Here is a 19,714-nt window from a genome sequence, read left to right on the forward strand (position 1 = left end):
CTCACGCAATGCAAGGTAGGATACTCTTTCAGTGGTGAGTGCATACTCCGACGAGTGACATTTGAGACATTGGCCCTAGCAGCCAGACATTAAATTTCCTAAGATAATAATTGATGTCTTTACTACAGAACATCATGTAGATAAGCTAAATCAGCAAATACGGTCTTTAAACACCATAGCCCTGCGCAATCCGAGTGGCCATGTCGATTGGGTTTTCCAAAGATTGTGAGCAAAGAGGCGGTGTAACGTCGAGTTTAACAGGAACATAACCTGCTCTGAGCAGTGTACATAGCCGTGACCGCATACCTCGGGTAAAACGTATCCACCTTTCGTAGCTATGGGTAAATCGGGAAGCCACACCCGTCGCCAGAAAGTTACTCCTGAAGTTACCTGGATAACCGTAACCTCGCTTCGTAGTAGCTACAGCCGCGGCAGCTCATGTGTGGGTTGCTATGCGCTGCGGGGGGCTGGCAGAGTAAGCCAGCGGTTTATTGATAAGCAGTCACAGTGATTTAAGTTCCCATGGATGTTAAGCAATAAAGTCATCATTTACAGAAACCCCTTCTCTGAGTAGTGCCTGAGATCGCTACAATATAATGGGAATTGTAATAGTCAAATTCATTCCATTCGGATCGTCTTCCGTCCCTAGTTCAACATGTAGTAGTCACACTGTTACGTGGGGAGCCGTATTTTGTACACATCTGTGCGCTTGTTCTCTCTGTCCACTCATTCCATAGTCATTCAAAAACCTGTTTCCTGACAGAACTTTATACTGTCTTTTAAACAAAAAATAAAACTGGTCATCATTGTGAGTTTCTGAGAGTCAGCGATTGTGTTATTGAACACGTAAACAAGAACACACTTTTTCTTATACAAAACACTCTGATTCTTTCTCCAGTCCTCGTTGCTCAGTGCTTGCCAACATCTCAGGGACTGATCTGTATAGAGATCGCATTTTTTATACAAAAAATATATGTTAGGAACATATTATTGAATACAAAATTAAGGTGAAGAAACTGAAAATACAAAATCAATGGGGGAAATATTATGCCATAATGCTGGTCTGGTTCTTTTGTGGAGCACTTCAGAAATAAAACAGAGACTATAATTGTTTACAGTAAGTGCAGTGTAATTTAATTTTTAAAAGTGTGACAACAAAAGAAGAGTTTTTAAGGGTACTAAAGTTATTTAGTCTTGAATTGTAGTAAGTTATGACTGGATTGCCATACTGTATTCTTGGCATAGACCCTCTGGAATAACAGTTGTGATATGGTCTGGTGACACTGGAAGGAATCTCGTTGCTAGAGTCGGGTGCTTGTCACCTGTGGAGAAAACATCAGTGTTTATTTCACACAGGACTGGTGTATCTGAAGTGGTATTACCGGGTAGGTTAATCACTTCCCTTAGATAACAAAAATGACATCAGTTGGTATGCCAAAAGTCACCCTGTTCCTCAAATGTTATGGCAAGACTGGGGATTGTGCAGATTCGGTATGTATGGCATGTATGTATGAATTGGAAGGAATATGACTTTCTGATCATAACTGAAGCTGTTCTCGGGTACCTTTGTCTTGATGTGCTGTTCCTGCAACTGGTCCTTGTGCGAGGTGTCCTGGGGATGTGTCCTCAGTACATACGTCATGGCGTCATGAAGCGTTGGGAAGAACATGGACGTCCTGACCTCGTCGTCGAAGAACTTACAGCTGTAGAGTTTGTCTAAAATGTCCACTGTAACAACAAAGTCAGATTCCAGTTATACCGCTTCCCAGGTCAGGCTGGTTGAAACACAGACTGGTCAGAGATGCTGATGGTAGTCGTGATAAAAAACATTGTGTGATTGAGTTTGAATCGATTTGGGACCTCTAATGCACATTTCGATTTTTTTCTTTTCATTATTATTTTTTGTGAGTTTTATATGATTTGAAAAATCTTAGTGCCACCATATTTATTGATTCCTCTGTACAGAGATTACTGATCAGTGTCCTGACAGAGCAGAGTTATGTGTAATGGTTCCTCTTGAGCATGACACTATAAAGCAAGGTCTTACTAATCCTGAGCATGGCTAATAAAGAGAATCATGCAGACACTGCAAGGAATATTTCACTGTTCAATGGCATCATTAGGCAGATATGCAAGGGAAAATTGATAATATATCCATGGCATGATTGGACATACTGACAACTGAATGCTACGTACCATCACATGACACTATGTAGACCTCCACATCCACTCGAATGAATTCTTTCAATGCCTGAAAACCCAGACGCTTAGCTTACTTTTTTTCCTCATCAAGAGTAACTTTCCATGGAAACACACAAATGTTCTCAAGAAAGGAAGAACACTAACCCCCACTTGTTTACTCATTTCAGCCTGATAAACTATTATGAACTTCCAAAAAGAGACTAACCGTTTTGAGGCCCTTCATGGCGGACATGTCGAGGAAGGAGACGGCGGCGAAGTCCAGGATGAGGCTGTGGATGGGCACTCGGGGCACACAGATGTTGCCAGGGAGCTGGGAGTTCCAGTTCACCTGCACCGGCAGGTCGGAGTAGTCCGAGGGCAGGTCCAGATCCTCCATTTTGCTGTCGCTATCCGACTCCTCAGTGGGGGAGGAACCAGTGGTCAGAACTCCTCGCTGAGTGTAAAATGAACAAGGTTCACTTATATTTGGTATGAGATATTGTTCCAGACAAGTATTTGAATGTAAGAGTGAAAAATATATTTTGTAGTCTGAAAGAAATTAATTATATTCCAGGCTCTAGCAACGCTAACGGTCAAATCCTTAGAAAAGCCAATGAACACTACATGTTAGAAGTGCTATAGATGTGTTTCAATTGTTGTTTCACAAATGGCATCGACATGTTTGAAACATACCTTTGTAACCTGTAGTGCCCCTTTCTTCAGCATTTTCCGGATCTTTCTCAAGGCCTTGTTCCGCTTCCTTAACACTCTGAGAGGACTGAATCCAACCTGAGAAAGATTCATATTTACCCATTGCTATCAGCTTGCCACTTATGCAATCCTGCCTATGTATATGTACAGAAATGGACTGAGTATTGGGCATACAGCTTCTGTCAGCTTCTTCCTGAAGAACTCGATGTTGGCGAAGAACAGGGGTGAGGGGATTCTGAAGATCATCACTCCCTTTGGTTCAGAGATCTGACAGCACAGAAAGACTGTTTATACTACTGTTGCATATTACAAAGAAGCAAGGGCTACTTTAGAGCGGTTGAAGATGTTCATACTTACGCAGATGTAATCTTTGCGATCTCTATACAGATCAGTCCCTGAGATGTTGGCAAGCACTGAGCAACGAGGACTGGAGAAAGAACCAACATGCTTTCAACGACAGCATTAGTATAAACTTTTATATCCAGCCTATGACTTTCACCATGTAGTCCAATCCAGTCAACTGTTGTTCAGAATAAGTATTATCTGGTATTTTTGCGTCTTTACTCAATGTTGATAAAAACAGAGTTTTACTGTATAGAGCACTTCTGTAAATGCTTAAGCAGGCATCATATAAAAGTACTACAACACTGAAAGGGATGGTTCACTCTTGATCCACTTTACTGTGAATGCGCATGACCACCCGTTTCCACCAAAGCTGAATGACTCCCTTCACAACTGAGTCTGAAGACTACAGTGAAGTACTTAACCACATGTAGTGCAAATAAGGATTGATTTCCTGTGTATTTCGACATACAGTAGCATCTTCTTATGCTGACATAATTTTTGGTTTCAAGATATTTAGTCCTGTGAGATAATATGTTGTTGCTTTACTGTATTCACTCATTATATTGAGATGACCATGCACACTCACAACTGAGTCCTGAAGACCACAGTGAGCAGCTCGATGCCCAACCCCACAGCCAGTCCCAGATCTAGACCCAGGAGGATGGAGGCCACACACGTCACCAGCCACACCACCTGGGACAAGAGGACACCATGGAGGAGGGAGCACGTGGTTTATTTGTCCTCCCATGCATTTTTGCTTATAGTTACATAAAGCTGATGAAGTGCTCATGGCATTCGGTTAACTTATTCAAGCATGCTTTAAACGGCAAGAACTCAATAGCACTTGATCACCCAAGGAGCTTGAAGGAGCTCTTCATATATTCTCTCCAAATGTTTTAAGGATTAGGATACAGGTTAGGATATTAGGTTTGTGACACAGCAGTGTTCAGCAGAGTAACTCTGAGTCTCCTGGAAGAAATCACCAAAGCAGTTGTTTTGTTCTTGGCTGACTAGTATTGGTCATTGACTCATGACTGAATGGAATACTCACACAGTCCGGACGGTCTCTTCTCCACAGGTAAGGAACCTCTGTCACCTGCAGCAGCATCCCCTTCAGATTAACGATCACCAAGGCCCCAAGAACAGACTGAAACAAGGGATACATACCCTGAGCATGGGCGTGTCTGATACCAATACTGCATGGACTGGTACCCTATCATCCATGAGCATGGTCTTATGGCATGTCTGATACCAATACTGCGTGGACTAGTAATTTATGATTCGTTCTGGCCTAAGTGAGCTGTGGTCAATTTATAGAGCAAGGCTTTGTATTCCTTAAAATCACTATGGAGTACAAATAGTGAATATGTTTCCATTGTATTGCAAGTTGTTTTTGAGTAATACTGTAAGTATAAAAACAAACTCTAACAAATGGCTTTAAGTAAATTAAAGTTAGTGGTTGGTTGAGAGGGAGAGAGTGTTTAAGAGTAGTACCTTAGGCAAGGGTTCAAGCAGGAACCCTATCGCCACGGTGACAATCATTGCCATCATGGCTGAAAGAAGACCTGCAATCTACCAACACATGCAGAGGAGAAAGGGTTAGAAATAAATAACAAACAATGTGGGCGTGAATGTTCAGATTTTAACAGATATGTGGTCTGCATACTGAATTTCAGAGTTTTATAGTGGATCAAGAGGATTACATGCAATATTTTCATAGCAAACTGTAAAAGTTGGACATGAGCTCGTAACGTCTTTAAGGTCCTGTAAAAGGGAAATATATTTTTTCAATAAAAATGGATCCCTGTGTTCTTTGTTCCTATTTCATCCATTGTTAATAGTTTACTTTCAAGGTTTACATTTTTTTTTATTTCTGCAGATAAATGTCCACCATGTGGCCTTATCATGAAATCAAAGTCTTCAGATCAACGTGAAAGACCACACCTACTCACAGTGCAAGTTTTTTTTTGTGTGTGTGTACAAAAGCATTGGCTAAATGCGAATCGACTCTGTCAGGTGGAACCATTGAATAGTACTGGTTAGAAATTGGACTCAGTAAGAGCAGAAAGCCTCTGTTTAAGCACAGCAAAGAGAGGAGAAAGAGCAGACCCCCCTCCCCCAGCCTCAAACCCAGGTCAACAGAGTTTAAAAAAAAAAAAACCTGCACCTTGACCGCATCACCAAAGCGCCAGGCCCATTGGTATAGCAGTCAGAGCACAAAATGAACCGCAGTGATGGCAGTCATTATTAATTATATCATAATATTAAAATGTTGGTTTACTTGTGTCTTTCCTCCTGTGCTCTCCTGCACTGCAGACCTCGAGAGGGCCGTGCTCGCCACAAACGATCTGAACGATGCACCGAAGATGTTACTGGCTCCAAAAGCCACCAGCTCCTAGCAGAGAGATGGCGAAACACACAAGGGCTGTAAAAGTTTGGAAGATTGATAGAGGATTTCATTTAATGAATAACCCCTACTGACTCATCCTTTCTCTGTGTTTTATTGGCGATGAAACTACCTTTTATGATTTACACAATGACTGAAGTGTTTTATATCACACAACAACCATTGTTTTAGATTTCAAAAATCATATTCAGCAATGTCCGGCGCGGTATCGTGTTTTTCGCGCGTGAAATGTAGAGATAGCTTTCACAGACAAGTTTCCATGTGCACGTGTTTCCACAAACGGCAAGTATCTAATCTGTAAGCCACAAGGTAAATAGTGATAACTTCCTTCATCAGACTTCTAAGACTTCAGCAGTCTCTCACCTGGTTTCCATCAATGACATAGTCGTGTTTGACAGCATAGACCTTGGCCACAGAAAAGGCCACAGCAAACCCCACTATGGCCATGGGGATAGCCTCTACTAGGCTGGACTCCATGACCTCCACGTTTGGAGGAATTGGGGACTCATATCTGAGAGAAGAGAAGAAGATAGTCAAAGTGTCAACATGGGGAATCTGAACAATTAATACACAGTCTCAATAAAGGTATTAATAATTAAAGTTCATAATTAAAGATATGGTTTCAATAACATTAGAATTAGTCTCTCTAAATTAATACATTAGCTAAAGCATTAAGGATTTAAGTGTAAGTAAGTACTGGTCTCTCTTACCCTTTCACCATCTGTCCCACGACATCCACCCTGAACCTTTTCTTAAAGTTGAAGCCGTAGGACACGCCGCACGCAATTATGGTCTATTGGAGATAGAGCACTTGTTAACATGCTGTAATCAGTCTTCAGTGTGAGATAACAGATATCAAAAGCTGAAAACTGTGAAGCTTACCATAATGACTTCTATGGGTATTGGCACGGGGAGTTTTGACTTGCACTTGTCATTGACTATCTTCACTACAAACACAGCCAGCATGATCACGATGGACATCACCAGATCACAGATGTTGGTGGACGTGATCTGGGAAAATATTTTCTCCAGCGTCTGAGACCGGAGATGTCAAAATAAATAGCGCTATTTATCATAAATTAACCATTTACAAATATTACTTTTTTTAACTTTTTTATCATTAAGCTTCTTAAGTGAAACAGGGTCAGATTGTATCACAACAAAAACAGTTTGTAGCCCAGAAACTAGAGTCTGTGCAGGTCAGAATATTGTCTTTTTATTTGCCCATAGGCGGACAGATGACTCCCTTTCACTGAAACTCACATAAATGATGGACAGCGGCCCACTTAAGCCAGGTACAATGAGGCCCAACACAAACTTCAGCTGGGACACCAGGATGTGGACAGCAGCAGCTGTGGTAAAGCCAGACACTAGAGTGTCCGACAGGTAGAGGACTATGAAGCCTGCCTGAAGCAATCCCATACCTAACTGAATGGAGGGGAAAGAAAGTGAAATGAGTGGCTCAGGTAATTATGGGCGTGTGTGGAACAATCACAACCTCCACAGGCCTTCTCTCAGCTGTAGTATGACAGCTTAATTAGCAGTGCTGGCTGACATTTCATATAACTTGACAGTCATCCAATTAGCTCCTGTTGTTGGGTAGTTTGGCATGTGGTTATCTCAAACATCTTGAATGGCCATAAAAGGTTATGGATTATAGTTGAAGTCTCTGGTTATAACAGGAACCCACTTTGGCCAAGACAGATTTTCAAACATTACAGGTAACACAGGAAAGCCCCAGAGACAAAAGGAAACAAACCATCATCCATTTTACATTGCTCATGTAGGGGTACCTCAGAGATCACATCTAAAATGGTGTCAACGCAGGTGAGGTGTGTTCTTAAATACCTGGAAGAGCCCGGTGAGGAAGGTGACAGAGGAGGCGACAATGACCCTCTGCTCATCTCGGCTGAGCCCCTCAAATCCTGTGATGTTGGCGGGAGGCCCAGTGTCAGGCACGAGACGTGTCACCACCTGTCCAACCATGAGACTCAAGACTGGGAAGGAGCCTAGAAATCAGAGGTACATTAGGGAATAAGATGAAGATATCTATATTGTGATAAAGCGACAATACCAAAAAAGTGAAATCGTGAAGCTAGTTAACAATAAAGTAGGCAACATGCTTACAAAATAGAGAAACAGTATTTGCTTAAATGTTAGCACTGCATGTGCAAGCACAATTAAAATTTTGCATGTTCACCATTACAAACACGTTGTCCTGTAACACAAGTGTGTCTCACAAGTAATACTGCTGATTTCTGATGATGATTACGGTGTTTTTCTCACCCACGGAGATGTGTCGGGAAGTGCCCAGAAAGAAGTACATTATAACAGGGAAGAAGGCAGTGTAGAGCCCATAGCTTGGAGGCAACGAGGCCAGCAGGGAAAAGGCCAAGCCTGCAAAAAAACACCAGTCAGTAGGAATGACACGGGAGGTAATCAGAATGTAGTTATTCTTTAACTTTTATGTATGCCTTATTACAAAAAACAAGGTAAAATGCAAACGTAATGACAATATTGGTTTGCTTTGTTGCATTGGTTGCACTTGCTTGTCTCTAGGATTGTGTGTGTGTGTGTGTGTGTGTGTGTGTGTGTGTGTGTGTGTGTGTGTGTGTGTGTGTGTGTGTGTGTGTGTGTGTGTGTGTGTGTGTATGTGTGTACTTACTGAGTCCTGCTTTTGTAATCATGTACAGTGTGACATCATTTGTACATCTATCTAATCTTAAGATTAGTGCATCACTCTAACATAGGACACAAGGAAATTGCAAAAGGTTGGTACAATAAAAAAGGATTTATGATTCATGCAATCACTGTCCCTCACATCTACTCATGAGTATGTAAAATCTTAAAACATAAAACGTACCGTACTATGCTATCACTATTTCACCAATCATCACATCAACCTGGTTCTAAGTTAGTTAGTTAGTTAAAATGCATCTCTGTGTCCTCTCTGTTATGATTTGGGCTGAGTGGTCACAGAAAGTGTCTCCTGAGAGGTGTGATGACTAATCAGGGGTTGTTAATTACCTTGGAGCACAGCCACTAGTCCAGTGCTGACCCCAGAGACGACATCATTCAGCAACCATTCCTTCACTCGGTAGATTCTCATCCAGCCGATGATGGGTAGCAGGGATAAAGCAGCATTCTTCACACGTTTTGAGTCGCAGCTGGAATTGAACAAATATACAGCCCCGCAAACATCAGCAGTGCGATGTCCGTGAAAATGTGCATTTGTCCTATTAGGAGTGCCCATTAATACATTCTAATAGGCAAACTGCAAACGTAGTTGGACCAGAGGTAAGCATATAAGCTGGGCTATAAGGGGACCGTAATATAATTCAAATTCCCTGATCCTGGGCTACTCCTACATGCCAGTTTGGGCCAGTCTTACATGCCCAATCTAAACTGGCTTCTACATTCTGTCTCTTCAGGGAGTTTTTCAATGCCACTATAAACACTGGATATCAGATTGATGACTTCTGTCAAGCATCTCTCTGATAAAAGCATTTATGCAAAAACAATTATATGCGAGAAACTACCTCTATACAGATGCATAGATGCACAGCAATGTAAAATGCAAATACTACAGGAAGCCTAAAACCCTATCTCCTACATTCTTCTAAAACTCTATTGCCAATTTTCAAAACCTTCTAAATCCAAAGCCCTAATGTCATTCGCAGAGACAGGTGCATCAGCATTCTTACGTGAAATAGTCCTTCACATGGTCCAGCATGGTCTTTCGCTGTCTGTAGATCTTTTCATATGTTTCCTTAAAAGAGTCCTCTGAGTACAGCGGCCTGGCCACCACATAGTATTGGTCTGGTGTGTCCATTTTTGGATGATCAGGACCAGTCCAACATGTAATGGCTCTGCAAAAGGCAACTCCAGTTACAGTATCCTCCTCTACTGTCTTTTGCAAGTGTGCTCTGCTATAGCACAGGAATTTATTTGGCCTATTCTGCCAGGAAGACGTTTGTAAATCCTCAGCATCTTTAATGATTAACAGCGATTTGTGCAATGCAAGGTGTCATACTTCCAGTAGCTCCATATGAATCTGTTCTGCTTCATGCCTCGCGCTTGCTGTGTGTTTCATACTGGGCAGGTTAGGCTGGAAGACTGGAGCTGAGTAGGAGAGATATACAAGTAATGTCACGTCACATCACGGCTCCATCAGACTTGCTTAATGTACACAGTCTTCCTGAGACTATTTCTTTAATCATTGACTGATTGATTGAATTGGTGGGTTGTATGTTTGCTTGTTTTTAGAAATCATAACAAATATCACCCCATCAATTTGGATCAGGGGTTCTCAAACTTTTGCAAGCTGGGCCCCCCCAAAGCTGGTTAGGGGTAGTTGGGGCCCCCCCAGCGCGCGGCCCGCCGCCACCACCCTCAACTACACCACCATATATAGATAGATAGATAGATAGATAGATAGCATATTGTTATTGATAGGCCTGACATGTCAAGGTTAGGCTATTGTTAGGCCCATACAGAAAATTATTATTTTTATATTATATTCAACTATTTATTATTATTATTATTATTATTATTATTATTATTATCAGTAATAGTAGGCCTATTAGTAGGCTATTCATTATTATCACCATCATTATGTTATTATTATTATAATTAACGATTATCGACCAATTATTATTATTGTATTATTATCATAATAATAATTAGTGTTATTATTGCTATCATTTGGATACTGTTATTATTATGGGCCTCTTGTGATCTTTACAAAAAAAATCCTACAGGTCTGTCAATGTGAGACATGAGCCTGCTTTGCACTGCAAAGGTTCTCAAATCTTGGGGCAATGTTTGACAAACATATCCTCAGGTCATCCTCGATCTGTCCGCGGTTGCGGTATTTAGTTTTGAGCGCAGTCAGTCTTGAAAAGCCTGCCTGGCACAAATATGTCGACGCGAAAAGGAGGCGCATTTTTAAGGCTATGTCGCAAAGCTGATCATTGCTATCCAGAATGACGAAATAGGGGAGATGCTTAAGTCTACTGTCACTCTTCAGCTGCTCTTTCATGTCTATTGACAGCTCGTCTGCTGAGCAGAGAAATGGATCCCGAACTTAGGCGAATGAACGGTAGTCCTCTTTGAAATAGGACCCAAACTGATTTCTGATATTCGGGGTGATACAATGTCATTTGACATAAGTATTGCGCTGAGTTTAGCTCCTATTCTACACGTCTTGCGCGGCCGGCAAAATCCGTGTTTCGGCAATTGTATGGGGTTGGCCAAGCTTAGCAATTCTATGAGCAACTACATAAGATGCCTCCAGACACTGCTTGGAGATGGTGGTTCGTTGTTGCTGGAGGCCATCACGTTCATGTTTAAAGAAGTCCACAGGCTTCTCTTTCTGACTTTTACGAATCAGAAACGTGTCCATAGTTGTGTTTGTTTGCTGATACAGTGTGTGTGAAGTTAATAAGGTTCTAATTTCAACGTCGTGTTCTTGTATGTGTGGTTGTGAACGACATGGATAAGGATAATGCTGTGCTAGGCAATGATTCCAAACAAAACTAACTGTACACAATGTAGACAGGGACAGCACAAAATAGTATTCAAGTGCTGGTGTTTTATTTGTTGCAACACGGTGGATGATACAAAAATGTAAAGGTAGGTGTTAAGGAGAAAAGGGCTAGCTGCAGTTGGAAAAAGGTAGCTAGCTAGGCTAGCTCTCGGGGCTACGAGCTTTTTCAAAAGACTGGAGCAAATTACTCCTTAGAATAGGCTACGAATAGACCTACTGCAAGCGCAGTAAGGTATTACTAAGGAAGGAGTGAGTCTTTAAAAAGACTGTTTATAAAGCAATGAATATCTGAATGATACAGGAAACAAGAGAAATTGAACAAACTGCAGAGTCGTCTCAGGGTGAGCGCTTACCAATGCCTGCGGGTTTTTTTTATACTCGGAAACTTAGGTGCAACTCGCGTTCAAATGATAAAACTCCGTTTTGATTGGTGGATCAGGAGCAAAACCGTATTTGATTTGTTTGGGTCAGTCCAGCCCCTTGCATTTCGCCACTGAGGGAGCTTTCACTAACCAGTGACAGGTCGGACTTAGTTTTTTTTTTTTCTCCGTCTGTGACATCGCGCCCCCCCTGGAGAGTGTTCGCGCCCCCCCAGGGGGGCGCGCCCCCCACTTTGAGAACCACTGATTTGGATGATAAAAATAGCTCTCCACAGGTGAGCAGGTGTAGCTCTCCACTGGTGACCAGGTGTAGCTCTCTATAGGTGGCTTGGCATCACTGTTACAGGTCAGTCACTGAACTGCCTTCCACTACTTCACCAAATGGATGAATGTGAACTGTTGTGCTTTTAGGGGGATCTAAATGCCAAAAACACACTCACAGCCAGTGAGAGAGAGACACACACACACATCAAACTCCAATGTATGTTATGTCTGACGGCCAGCAACTTCTACTATCTATGTGAAGTCTTGTATAAGAAAAAGGGACTTGATATTTCTTTGTTTTCACCAAATCATCCTTGTGCACATTTGTATGTGAATTTAAGAGTTACCTGTTTGCTTTTAAGTGTGAGAGGTCTAAATGATTACTGCAAGACTGTAAAAATCACTTTGGACGTCAATGAGAAAGTGTTAGTAGATAGTAGCTAGATATTGTGCTACTCCAAAGTTTTAAAACATCAGTTTTATTTGAATCCCAGAACAAGAAGTTGTTAGTCATCCACATTTTAACATTTAAGGCAAGAATCTAGCTTCGGTGCTTGTGTAGTTTGTGACATTATTTAATCCGGCTTCATGGACCGGTATTGATGGAGATAATTTCCAAACACTGTTAATGACTTAAGAATATATTAATCAAGCGCCTTGTATTAATATATTCCTTGTATGAATCATGTGCTTATGAAAGCAGGAACATGGCTTTTCTGTGTGCTTGTATAACTTAGATTAATAGGTGCCACTTAGTCTGCATATGTACAAGAGCATGTTTAGACCAGAAGTGATAAGGGTCGAACTGTGCTTCTTCCGACCTTGCAAAACTTCCATCCTTGCCTCGGACGTCAGAGATCCACCACGTGGTTATCTCTGCTGAACGCTAAACTTCTGTCTATATAAACCTTGTGCGATGTGTTTGTCATGGCTTCACTTTCAGCCTTGTGCTGGGAGTGAGCCCGATTGCAATTGGTGTTTGTCTAATAAATATACTTATATGCAGCTCCGGAGTCCTGAGGTAACTAGGGTGAATTTTCACCTATCAGGTATAGTTGAGTGCTGTTTCATCCGGCTTCATGGCAGCATAGCAATAAAAGTTACTGCTTCTTTATTTCAGTCAGGGGCGTTTCTAGGTACTGTGGGGGCCCCAAGCAAAACTCTAAACATGGGCCCCCTAACCCTACACCTTGACCCCCACTGTCTACACATCTACAAACGGTATACGTTCAAGCAAACCTTTTAGTGCAGAATAAATAGCATACTATACTATACTATAATATGTAGTGACTAGCGTGTTTGTGCATGTATACATCATGAACATAGCAAGAGGTGGAGAGTGAAGGAATTTTTAGAAATAATTATGCATTAATTGTAATGTGTGTGTGTGTGTGTGTGTGTGTGTGTGTGGACATCTTATACAGAATTATGTAAAAAGATATTTGGGGAGGTAAGTCACTGTCATCTTCATATTGGGATAAACTGATCTGACCTTCTTTAGTAGGCCTATCTGTGGAGACATGTGGGCCTACTTATTGGGATGAACAAATCTGCTTCAGAGAAAATAGCATAGTTGTATTTAGTCTGCTAGCTTTGAAAAGGGAGCTACTTTTTATTGATGCATAATGACAATACAGCAACACAGAGAACAGCATTCATTATATCGGTACAGCAGTACATTAAAACATACACAGAGAGACAACGATGACACCAACAGAGAGGAATTTTTTTTTTTTGCAAAACAAAGAGGTAATAATTAATTATCCTTTCACAACTGTGTGGAGGAGACATAAAAGTCTATCATTTTTTGTGTTATTTTTAACCAAACGAAGAGAATTGAGAAGCAAGTCCATTTCTAGCTTAAGACATGGAAGGATGGCTGTCCGTGTAGCCATTTTTGTTTGTGGAGGAAAACTAATGCCACCAATCAATGTCTTTACCTGCAGTGAGATGATGTAATCCTTCCCGGGCTTGAGACGATTAGCATCCAGCTTCCACAGCTCATTCAAGACAGCAGATATATCTTCATTCACACCTTGACTACAAACATTTGATAAACACATTATTCAGACCAATAGTAAGATAATAATAATAATAATAATAATACTTTAATTTTATAAAGCGCTCTTCTAGGTACTCAAAGACGCTTTACATGGGGCGAACACAAACAAAACAAAACAAAAAAAAAGAAAGACAGACAGAGTAGCAAACAAAACAAACAAACAGAACATTTTAGTAAAAAAGAAAACTGGAGGAGCTGTGCGGAATGAGTCATGTAGGGAGTAGGGGTTAGCAGGTGAAGGCGAGTTTGAGGAGGTGGGTTTTGAGGGCTTGTTTGATTGATGATAGGATGGGAGCCTGACTGATGTGGATGGGGAGGGCGTTCCAGAGGGAGGGTGCAGCCACTGAGAAGGCCCTGTCACCCCAGGTCTGGCGCTTGGTCCTGACCTAACATAACAATAACCATAACAACAGACAAGGATGTGTTAGGAGCAACACAAGTGTTGCTGATTAAGTAACCTGACCTCATCAATAGGCCTTTACGTTTTAGACAGAAAAGAACAATACAAGCAACTTGATTCACAGTAAACTCTTTTTTCTGGTAAAAAAGTGTTGATACCCGTGTTGCTCTATGTTGCTAAATCAAGTACAAATCCTTCTGGACTCACTTCTCTGTTTTATAGCTAGATGTAGACCTCTGTCACCCACATGTAACTGTATTCGTTTCACAATTATAGAAGAACTGTCCTTCAAAATCAACACACGCCCTTAATTATACAAACCAAGGTTTTATTGGTTTAGCGTTGAAAAGAGGCGGGGTACATCGCTTGCTTGTCCGGATGGAGAGGGGAAGCCAGTTGTGAAGGAGTGGCTTAAAACAGACTTCAGGAAGAGAGACAGGGAAAGTTGTTTGGCACATTTTTAAGGGTCTACGTAAAGCAAGATGTTGTCAGAAATAATTGGTGTGAGTACCTACCTACTTACCTGCCATGCTAAGAAGTAGTTTTTAGTCTTGCTGGTGGCCAGCCATTGCTAGTAACTGTTGTTGCTACATTGTTATCTACAAGTCATTGCCGCAAAGCGCGTGTGGCGTAGGCGAAGTTGTCAACACATTACCAGAGCCCGTCTCTGACATTACCTAGCTAACTTAGTTAGATAGCTACGATAGATATCATGCTTAACCATATTAAAACGAATTGTTTCTGGAGTTTTCCAGAAGCTAGCTACTGTGTGGACAGTGAAATGGAACTGTCATAGAATACAACTTGCTTGGTTGGCTAGCTAGCGATAGTTAGCTAACGTTTACATATAGACAGACATGTTACCATCTTGGATTAATTCACGAGAAGTGCCATGGCGTTAGCTTGAATTATCAAAAGGTTATGCATGGTAATGATAAGCATGACTCTACCAGATAATTAACGTTAACGATACCTTGGTGACTTAAGTGCAATTAGCTAACGTGCACTATCGATGGCTGTCTAACGTTACTGCAGTTGTTTAATTATGGGTGTTCTAATGACATTTTTCGATTTTCAGATCATATGTAGAGCCCTCGAAGGATTTCGCGACTTGATCTTCAGTCTTCTGTTCGGCAAGAAAAAGCCTGCCATTACCTTGAAAGACCCGACCATCAAATACCCCTTGAGATTAATAGATAAAGAGGTAAGTAATGTTCGAAAACGTTACAGTGCTGTCCATTTAAATAGTGCAAATCACTATCCCACAGTAACTCTCTCTCTTCCTCCTGTCGTCATCATCATTATTATTATTATTGTTGATCACAATAAGAGAGACGGAGGCATTTATTCCTAGTGGTTTGATTCTGCAAACTAGTTTTGGTTTTGATTTGTCCCTTCAAATGTTGTTTATCAACTATGTAACTATGTAATGCTGACAATAACATGTAACATTTTGATATGGATGCGCTGATGTTGGCCTTACAACATCATATTTTAGTATGCATTTTCTATGAAACTCAGAATTTTAATTTGTTCTGTGTGCTCTGCTCTGTATTTGTGTCTAATGAAATCCAGTTATTACTATATTATTTGTGAAGTATTAACAGCGTTCTGTGCTTGTTTAAATATCTTAGATAATCAGCCATGACACTCGAAAGTTCCGCTTTGCCCTTAACTCCGAAAATGAAGTCTTGGGTCTGCCCATCGGTGAGTTCAGTTCAGTGTCTCAGATATTTTCAGACAATGTTAATATATGTTAAAGTTTCAGTGACAGACTGGCAGACAACTTCTGTCTGGTCATCAAATAGAAATGCTGAACTACTAGACTGAAATTAAACAATGTGACATCCTAATTGCATAATGGAATTACCCGCAGTCATATTTTGCAGTCTCAACAGCTCTTACTAGTGTTTATTGATCTATCATGCAATGGTTGTGTTGTTTCCAGGACAGCATATATATCTGTCAGCTAAGATCGATGGCAACCTGGTGGTGAGACCATACACTCCGGTATCCAGTGATGATGACAAAGGATGTGTTGACCTAGTGGTCAAGGTAAAGCATGGTTAAAGCATGGCTGGATACTTACAGAAGACAATGTTTAGATATGGTCGCTGTGATAAGGGTTTATCTCTTCATTTGAGCTGACTCTTTAACAAAACAGGAAGTAACTCCTCATTCAGATCAGTAGCTGAAATGTAACACTTGTGCCTTGATGCTGTTTGCATCTTTTCTATTAATACTTAAAGCAGAAGTGAGGAGTTTTGGTCGAAAAACTAGCAATCCAACTACAGAGAAGGCATGCAAAAACCTCCATTAGCAAAACAGTTGGCACTGATAAAAGGCTTGCTAGCATGCCAACCAATGTATTTTGGCGATATCGTGCTGTGAAGTTATTTCTCCATTTTCACGGGGTGGTCTGACCCAGGCCATAGATGTGCATAGCGCATAGCCTAGGCGGCTAGGAGCAACAGGTGTGTTTATCTGTCCTTCACATGACCATATACCTTGAACATTAATTCAAAAATGACCTCAGTACCTGTTGCTTATAAATAATATGCTCCAAAAAGGGGCAAATTGTTGCCTACTGTAGAGAAGTCTGGTTTGCATTTGTTTTCTTCTCTTTACCTTTGCCTTCCCTCACTCACAGATCTACTACAAGAATGTGCACCCAAAGTTCCCTGAGGGTGGCAAGATGAGCCAGTACTTGGAGAGTCTGCGCATTGGCGAAACTATTGATTTCAGAGGGCCCAGCGGTCTGTTAATCTACCAGGGCAAAGGTCTGTAATGGAGCTGGCAAGGAATTTGTGTAATACTGCATGACATGTTATATAATGTTTGGAGTAGCAGGTTGACATCCACCGTACGTCTTTGAATGTATTTGAGCCTTTTTCCTATACACTGCATAGTAATATTATTCACTCAGGAATGATCGGAAATGTCCTTGGAACTTCAAAGAGAAAGACGACCAGAGACAAACTCACTGAACAGAAATACTTATTTGTTTCCTCAGGAGAGTTTGCCATCAAACCTGACAAGAAGTCAGCAGCTGTCATAAAGAGGGCTAAGAATGTGGGCATGATTGCTGGTGGAACAGGTGAGTCAGTAAAGTCCATCGTCAAAGGCTGTGGCTACAGGTTTAGTTTGGTTGATTGGTTGAAGAAGCTGATGTTCCCTCGTTTCAGGCATCACACCGATGCTGCAGATCATTACGGCTGTGATGAAAGATCCAGCGGATGCGACCGTTTGTCACTTGCTTTTTGCCAACCAGGTAAAGCAACTTCCTCCTTAGAGATTTGATCAAAGTGCATGTAAAATGTTCCTGAACAGGCTTGTCAAGGTTTGGGTCATTGTTGCATGAGCCTTTGACTTGTTCATTCCTGATGATCTCAAGACTTTTTTTGTTTTTTTATTCAGGCTGAAAAAGACATCCTTCTGCGGCCTGAGCTGGAAGAAGTGTTGGCCAGACACCCATCCCGATTCAGACTGTGGTTCACTGTGGATAAAGCCCCAGAGGGTAATGGCTTTGTGTCTTCATCCTGTACTGTGGCCCATTAGCTTCTCTTCCCCTGAGGATATTCAGACATGAACATTCACCTCTTCTGTGATGAAAGAGTTGTATTACATTTAAACATTACTCAACATTGTCTCGAAACAAGTGTATTTTCTGCATGGGTGAAGCAATGAGATAAAGGCGTTGTCCTAATTTTTTTTATAACTTGCATACCTCAACTCTCAACTTTCTCTCTTTCTCTCTCTCTCGGGGGCGTCAGGCTGGACATACAGTCAGGGCTTCATCAGTGAGGAGATGGTGCGGAACCACCTGCCGCCTCCAGGCGACGACACGCTCATCCTCATGTGCGGCCCACCTCCCATGATCCAGTTCGCCTGCAACCCCAACCTGGACAAAGTAGGCCACTCAGTCAGCCAGCGCTTCACCTTCTAGAAGTGCATGAAGAGTGAGGGGCCAGGAGAGCAGTCCAGCTGGGAGTCTGCCACGCATGTTTGGGGGATATGGTGTTTGGTCAAGCAGCCTAGTCTATCTGCAAGTGCTGCTCTTGGAAATGGGCCATTGTAAAGCTACCATGCAAAATTCAACCTTTATTTATGCCTGAGTGATGTCTATTTATGCAATTTTTGTTTATTTAGGAACAGTGCCAAATTTGTAAAAGCCCTATATATGCATCTCTCAGGTTGCCAAGGTTATTAACAACTGTTGAGAAGGAAGAATGTTGTCAAGTCTGGAAAGCTTGTCTGGAGTTAGTCCTGTGTTTTATGTTGGTATAGATTGCAGAATCAGCAACAACAACAACAACAACAACAACAGTGTATGTTCTGAATTTTGTCTGATTGCTGTTGATGAGGAAGTGTTCAGTAACACCCCACATCTTGAACCGAGACACAAAATTATGTTCTGGCCAATAGCAAATTTTGCTACATTTAATTTATTTCCCCCTTCTTTAATCTTAATGGCTACATTCCTCCAGTTCCTGAAAGCATTAAACAGAAACAGCCCTGGTCCAACCCAGTGACATCCAGCAGTTTACTACTCAATTTGCACTTGGGCTGGGTTTTAATTGATTAAGGTGTTAAGGCCCCTGTTTGACTGCTCCTTAACAGAGGGACCTGTCTGACAATTTGTAGAATTGTATCATTTATTTTTACAGTTATTTGTCCACTGTTATCAAAAAAATCAAAAGTTAGGTTTGTTTGGTCCTGAATGTTTTGGCTGAGCATTTTATGTTCTTGAACTCTATGCGGTCATTTGCATTTTCGCATTTAAGCAAAGGATGTTACACAAGAGTGTACGTTGATGGCCTTGGCAACTTCACAGCTGGCATTACATATAATGCTTTACCATGTATATCATGTCTAATCAATAATCATGCCTTTAACTTTACAGTAACCCTATATTTCTGTATACTTCAGCCTCCATGCAGATGAATAAACCAGAATAGGCAGTGACATATTGTTGCCCAGTCTTTATGAAGCAGGGAACTTCAGATAACATTGGCTTGTTTTCTGTTCTGAAACTGAGTGCCTTAGCATCCTCTTCAAGATTCTCCTTTTCAGTGTAATGCCAGAGTAAGCCAACATGGAGCACTTCACTGTCATACCATCAAAACTAGTCTTTATCTGCATATCCTTCATGCACTTTGTATTGAGTGTGCTGTGTGATACAAATATCCACTCGCTACCATTATATTCAGTGAAAAACCAGTTGTGCACCACGATTTGTTTTCACCACATAATTCACCTCAACTCATGCACAGATATTTAGACTGAGGAATCTCTCAGGAAGTGGTCCTCATTTGCAAGTTACATTTTTGTTTCCTTTGTGGAAAATGGAAAATGTTTTGAATATCAGAGGCCAATAAAAACCTGTGATTCACCTGCAGTTTTTGACTGTCATCTT

General features: G+C 41.2%; 2 protein-coding genes across 3 annotated transcripts; one reads left to right on the forward strand and one right to left on the reverse strand.

Annotated features, from left to right (window-relative positions):
• Positions 1–1,111: 1,111 nt before the first annotated feature.
• LOC122130320 (chloride anion exchanger-like) lies at positions 1,112–9,576 on the reverse strand. 2 transcript variants are annotated; one of them, XM_042705029.1, is made up of 19 exons: positions 9,349–9,575; positions 8,672–8,811; positions 7,931–8,041; positions 7,493–7,653; positions 6,908–7,072; positions 6,527–6,679; positions 6,355–6,437; positions 6,008–6,155; positions 5,519–5,632; positions 4,732–4,809; positions 4,289–4,384; positions 3,824–3,930; positions 3,250–3,319; positions 3,067–3,159; positions 2,875–2,970; positions 2,408–2,635; positions 2,197–2,251; positions 1,565–1,728; positions 1,112–1,322 (listed from the first exon to the last, which is right to left on the reverse strand). In XM_042705029.1, exons 1-19 carry the CDS (start codon positions 9,474–9,476, stop codon positions 1,302–1,304), a joined length of 2,211 nt encoding a protein of 736 aa, XP_042560963.1. In that variant the 5' UTR covers positions 9,477–9,575; the 3' UTR covers positions 1,112–1,301. The 2 variants fall into 2 exon arrangements, with proteins under 2 accessions (XP_042560963.1, XP_042560964.1); XM_042705030.1 differs by lacking the exons at positions 1,112–1,322; positions 2,197–2,251 and having other exon boundaries at positions 1,620–1,728; positions 9,349–9,576.
• A 5,106-nt stretch (positions 9,577–14,682) lies between these two features.
• On the forward strand, positions 14,683–19,696 carry LOC122130323 (NADH-cytochrome b5 reductase 3). Its single transcript, XM_042705040.1, has 9 exons — positions 14,683–14,801; positions 15,377–15,502; positions 15,933–16,005; positions 16,247–16,353; positions 16,949–17,078; positions 17,312–17,395; positions 17,484–17,569; positions 17,716–17,815; positions 18,072–19,696. Exons 1-9 carry the CDS (start codon positions 14,781–14,783, stop codon positions 18,242–18,244), a joined length of 900 nt encoding a protein of 299 aa, XP_042560974.1. The 5' UTR covers positions 14,683–14,780; the 3' UTR covers positions 18,245–19,696.
• The last annotated feature ends 18 nt before the right edge of the window (positions 19,697–19,714 follow it).

This window comes from Clupea harengus, unplaced genomic scaffold (assembly GCF_900700415.2).
Source record: "Clupea harengus unplaced genomic scaffold, Ch_v2.0.2, whole genome shotgun sequence".
Taxonomy (NCBI): Eukaryota; Metazoa; Chordata; class Actinopteri; order Clupeiformes; family Clupeidae; genus Clupea; species Clupea harengus.